Source organism: Galeopterus variegatus, unplaced genomic scaffold (assembly GCF_000696425.1).
Source record: "Galeopterus variegatus unplaced genomic scaffold, G_variegatus-3.0.2 Scaffold260, whole genome shotgun sequence".
Lineage (NCBI taxonomy): Eukaryota > Metazoa > Chordata > Mammalia > Dermoptera > Cynocephalidae > Galeopterus > Galeopterus variegatus.
In genome coordinates, this window is record NW_007726371.1 from 169000 (window position 1) to 174947 (window position 5948).

Consider the following 5948-nt stretch of genomic DNA (forward strand, 5'->3'; position numbering starts at 1 on the left):
GAAAACAAAGTGCCTCCTACTTTTTTCTGTGAAAATACAGAACTTCTTATCTTAGTCCAAGTTGGGCCTGCTATTTTGGAATGACTAAACTTGGAGGTGGTTCCCTACTCTTTTTTAGGGTTCACATCCATTGCAGTTTACATTCAAATGGCCTTTTTGATGATAGCTGGGTAATGAGCAAAGCTTGTAAAAGTTACTTCCCAGGGGTCCCCTTACACTGGAATTAAGCTTGAATAACCCTGGAGATTGTTCATCCTCAGCAGCATAGTCATTCACTAATTTCTTGTCCAGGCAGAACAACTTGATGAACTGGAGTGAGCTTTTCCATTGCCTCACCAAGAGAAGACTCAAGTCTTGGAGTCCTTTACCCCTGTGTGGGAGAAAGAGAAAACAGTAAGTATACCTTCTCCATCCTAGGACTTTCACAGCACTTCAATATGAATGATTTCAAGCCCTACACCACCACTCTACTCCATGAACAGCTTACAAATTGCTAAACTTTCCTGGATCATTGAACAAATAAACATTATTACATTTGTCAGGTTTGCATAATTAGATATTGCTATTTACAATGTTTTTTTTCTTTACAAATTATTGTATCTGTCATGTTTGTATAATTAGGTATTGCTATTTACAAGGGTTTCTACAAACTTAACAAAAAATGGGGCATGTTAATATACAGGTGGTCCCCACTTACTAATGAGGTGTGTCCTAAACATTTATAAGTCGATGATTTGGAACTTGGAATGCCTTCCTCCATAGAAACTGTGTTATGGGGTCGGCCCCGTGGCGCACTCGGGAGAGTGTGGCGCTTGGGTGCACAGCGGCGCTCCCGCCGCAGGTTTGGAATCTATATGGAGATGGCTGGTGCACTCACTGGCTGAGCGCGGTGCAGGTGACACCAAGCCAAGGATTACGATCCCCTTACCGGTCACAAAAAAGACAAAAACAAAAACAAAAACAAAACTGTGCTATGTATGTGGTGGTCAGGTTTCTAGCCAGTCCACAAAGGCCGATTTAACCCACATGGAGCAAATTATATTAGAGCTCTGGTGAAGGCCCTGTGTCCCGAGAGCAGAAGGAAAAATGTGCTTTTTCCCCATTCTTTGAGTCTAAGGAAAACTCAAAGAAAAGGTTTACAAGAGATGGAATCTAAACTGACTTTTCCACCTTTATACTTGTTTTTACCCTTCTCCCATCTCCCAGGGATCCATTGCTCTTGTGTTCTACTAAGCCTGCCACTGCGACCTTCCGTTCTTACAAACTGCCAACTTCCTCATTTCTTCTTGCCCCAATCAAAATGAATCTGCCAAGTCCCCCTGAATATCTAGCTCAGTTCACCATTATTATGATACAAGTGATTAATCACTCCTCACCCTCCAAAAGGCATATCTATAATTAAAGAGGGGGCTTATCATCCCCAAATTAATCCCAGTTGATGAAACTTTAGGGAACGTAATCAGATGAAGTGAAACTCCAGTTTGAGAAGTGATGGATATTTGGGGGCACAAGGTAGGAGCTACCAGGTCGACAGCAGGGCACTGTCTGAGAGTCAGCCCCTGTAATCCATTCATCAAAGTAGTGCCTGCTTTCACAGTAGCTTTTCTTCCTCTCTGTCTGACACCACAGATTTCTAAAGGTTTCAAGTTTTCCCCCAATGGCTCCCATGATGGCAGCAGTGGGTCAAAGGCATTTATTGGTATTGTGGGTCTTTGGTAAGTTGGATCTATCCCGGTAAGATCTGGCCTGTAAATTTACAGAAAGTTGGGAACATTCTGTAATAAGTGGTGTTGCTAGATGACACGATATAGGATGTTTAGTGAGAGATAAGTGAGGTGGCTGGAAGTTCTTGGATTTAGGTCAAACCTTCTGAAATTTGTCAAGGGTGCTCTTCTTGGGGATTTTTGTGATTTGCACAGGTCACCAAGGCTATTGTGGTCAATTAACATGCTGATTAAAGCACAAGTGCTAAAGAGGCCAGGACCAGAGGTTGAATCTCCTGTTGTGCAAGTGGCTTCAATCTGTTCCGTATACCTACAGCCCACCGAAGCTGGCCCTCTGTCAAGGGGGTCCAGATGAATGAGTTTGTAAATGACCTAAGCTACATCCAATGTACATGCTGGGAAAGCACTATCCAGCACATAGCCAATGATGGTGAGTCAGCTACAGTATCTTCTGCTGCAAACTCCAATGCATTCTTAGGAATGGACGGGTTCTTGTACAATGCCTCCAATGCCTGCACTACCCTGCCAAAGGGAAAATCCTTCAAGAACTTCCAAACCCTTTCCAGCAGAGAGAGAAACAGAGAACAAGTGAACGAGAGAGAGAGAGAGAGAGAGAGAGAGAGAGAGACTGTGTGTGTCTATGTCTATGTTTGAAAGTGTCCCTGCATTTCCCTACCCACAGGAAAGAATGTTCCTGGAAATCGGATAACTGTATATCCCAGCTTCTAATCTGCTCATGTTAGTCAGCAGGAAAGAACAAAGCCAAGCCCCAGGTGGCAAGGAGTCAGGGGGTGGTACAGGAGGCTGCGGAGGAGCCGCATGCTCAGTACAGAAGCCTTTCTGAAGCATAAATATTTATGACCAATACAGGGTACCTGTTATTGTTCCAGAAATGAAGAATGCACTGGGGTTTCCTAAGGAGACAAATAGTCACAGAGCTGACACAGTAAACAGAGGCTAGTGGAAGAATAGGAAGAATATGGACACTTTGGGTAGTTGCTGCTACAATTTTGATTATTCTGGAACATGGTAGAGAACAAGAGAGCAGGAGTATGTGGAGATTCCCTAATGTTTACCTTAGAACCCTGTGATTTCCAATGATAAGTGGAGGGGCCAATGGGTTTCATAGTCAGAGTTTCCATGGCAGAGAGAATAAGAAAGCAAGTTAAAACAGAGAAAAGATACTGAGGGGCATCCGAAAAGCAATGGATTCCTTAGAGATAAATACATGGGGAGAATTATTGATAATGAGGTTGTTGTTGCTGCTTCAGAATCACACCATCCTAGCAAGGGAGGAGGAATAGGGAAAACTGTCCTGAATCCAAGCCAAGCAGTCAAGGAGTAACCAGTCTTATTTTGGTTCTCAATGCCAACCTTGGAAGGGATCAGGCAGTGTCTCCAGAGGAAATGACATAAGCATGGTCTTGCCAATAGACCCCCAGGAAAAGGAGGTAGTCGCAATATTGCTGTGTTGCCTAGATAGATGTAAGTCTCTTAAGCCCTGAAGTGGCTCACTACATGGCCTAAGTGCTCAACAATGAAAGAGACAGATGCACCCACCTGATAACTGGATAGAAAGGCCAGCTTTGCTAGCTTTCTAATGTGTTATCAGTGCAGGAGGCAAGGGTCTCTCTCAGGCCAGGGCAGCCAACTTCACTCAAGTGCATCTCTCTCTACAAGAGGCCTCCCCTCAACGAGGCTTTTGCCCACCTCAGTGGAGCTTGGAAACTCACCAGTTCCATCACACTCTGCCAACAGAGTGAGGCTGAAATCAGCTCACGTGCCAAAGGGAGCCCCAGCTTTGAAAATTTGGCAATCTCCTTCACTGTTTTCCTGCTAGTGATTACCTTATGGCTTGTTTCTCACCAACTGCCTTTCTGCTTTTCTTCTTTGGAAGGCTGCGATCTCTACTGGTTGCAGGCCATGGCCCACTTGCCTACAGGGCAGGGGAGACACCAAAATAAGTAATGCAGACAGTGGGGCAGAGCAGGGCATAGAAAGACTCCCATTAAGTGTGAACTCCACTTACCCATCTTTGTCCTCTGTTGGGGGCACAGGAAGGGGCTTCGTGAAGCCTTTTTTTCCAATCAGCCAGAAGGTCTCCTCTATGCCTTTACCCTTATAATAAAAAATATGGAAAATTTTAAGTATGCTATAATCAGTTTTCCTAAAAAAGTCCTTCTGCCCAATAGAGTACAAGCATTCAGTTTGGCTCAGAAATTTGCCTCTGCTTTCCCCTTGTCACCACTCCCTGCAGTCTTCCTTCCTACAAGGCATCCATATGCACCTGAGCCTCAGGCAAGCTCCATAGCCTGCCAGAGCAGCCAGATGAAAAGTGAACACTATATAAAGCTGTCATCCAGATGTTTTGTCTACCCACCACCACACATTCATCTTTGGGAATGTGTGGATGTTTGGCTACATAGAGACCAAATATCTGGATGCTCAATTGAAGATTTTGTCACTTTTGCCCTGAACTGTTGGCTTTAGGCGAGCCATTGTCTTTTGTACCTACAGTACATACATTCAGAGTCCACCTCCCCCCACACCCTGCCATCCAATGGCTCTCACAAAACCCAAAAAGGGAATGGAAATGAAAAACAAGCTGTGCGACTTTGTCTTTCAGTCTAGGGCATCCTGGCTTCTTTGAGAGGCCTACATTTCTGCAGTGTTCTTTTCTTTCTGCTCAGGGATTTGCATAGATAGGGTGAGATCCCAAGGAGGCCTCCATCTACAGCCCAGCTAGTTGATTATCAAGAACTATAAGTCTGAGAAAAGAAAGGGAGTGTAAACCTGAGCTAGTCACCCCAGGGCCTGAGTGATGACCTCAGAGGAGCTGAATTTTCTGCCTCTGTTCTGCCCTGCACTCCCGTCTTTCCAGTAAACCTTCCTCTCAACATTCTTCTCTCTCCTCCTTTTAATTCTCTTTTGTCTGTCCTCTCATTTCCTCCAATCCATAAGAAAAAAAATGTGTTTACTAAGACTGAGAAAAGTAATAGGATGTGTTTCCAACTCATTAATCTGAAATAAGGTCTCACTCTCGGCAGCTCTCATTTGGAACAGTACTAAATTGTTTAACTTAAAAATTCCAATTAGGTTTGCCCCTTTAAATATCAAATGCACTGTACTCTACTTTATATCACATATATTTATCCCTTAATAATAATGGCAACAACCATAATAATAATTAGCACATTTAATTGGAGAATCTCAAAGCATTTTGCAAATTTTGGTTCAAGGTTCTGAACAAGGCCTCCATGAGGCAACTAGGAAGAGAATACCACTATAGCCCAACCTCCATTAACTGGCAATCAACTATCCCTAAACCTCAAATAATTGGACTATTCAGGGCCACTCTGTTTTCAGAAGAGGTGAACAACTTAAAAATACATTTCACTACTTATTCATGCATTTATTCCACCCTTTTTATACCAGGGCTGGCAATACAGAGATGGCTCTTTCTTTAAGGAGTTCACAGTATAGTTATACAAAAACAACTACCAGGCCATGTCTTGGTTTCTGAACATATTGAACCCAACTCCTCTGTCTCCAAAGATCTTTCTTTTCCTCAAAGAAAAGTACCTGTTGCTGTGTCTTGTACAGAGAGTTGATCGGTAAATAATCAGATTGTCCAATTAAATGGAACTCTCAACCCTTGAGTACTTGAAATACTCAAGGCATCATTGGATCTCATTTTGGTAAAACATAGTTAAAACTCAAACTTGAGGACCCACACCCATAACCATACTTGACTATTTGTCTTGAGGTCTAGAGGCTATCAGGACTACATGCCAATTCCCAAGGGAGCTTTGTAGATGGCAGGATTGTCCAAAGGTTTGGGTGGGTCCTGGGACAGGCTGGGATGCCAAAACTAATGGTTGCAAAAGAAGATGGGAGTGTTATGGGCTCAGGCAAGCCTCCAAAGCAACGAGTATGCAGGGGAGCTCCAGGGGCTCTCTGAGGTTTTGGAGCCCATCCAGGAGAATTCTTAGAGTCCTAGCTCTCTGTTTACCCACCCCATTTCCACAATTCTGCTGAAGACAGGGAAGAAAGGGAAATAAGTATGAAAACAACTAAAGCCTAAGGCAAACTCTTTGACCCAATATCAATCCCTGGGAAGTCCCAGAGTTCCCCCAAATAATAGCATTTTTCTTTGGCATGACACTTTTAAGACACTTTAGCATCTCCTGTCTTTTTTTTTTTTTTTTTTTTTTGTTTTTTTCC

At 43.4% G+C, this 5948-nt stretch overlaps 1 protein-coding gene across 1 annotated transcript in view; it reads right to left on the reverse strand.

Moving 5' to 3' along the window:
• Positions 1 to 276: 276 nt before the first annotated feature.
• The window catches only part of GUCY2F (guanylate cyclase 2F, retinal), a 109948-nt gene continuing 104276 nt past the window's right edge, over positions 277 to 5948 (reverse strand). The window contains exons 18-20 of the mRNA XM_008566663.1: positions 3754 to 3842; positions 3572 to 3660; positions 277 to 370 (exon numbers count right to left, since the gene is read on the reverse strand). Coding sequence (XP_008564885.1) covers positions 3573 to 3660; positions 3754 to 3842 — 177 coding nt within the window. The 3' untranslated portion in view covers positions 277 to 370; position 3572. The remainder of the gene's footprint in view (positions 371 to 3571; positions 3661 to 3753; positions 3843 to 5948) is intronic.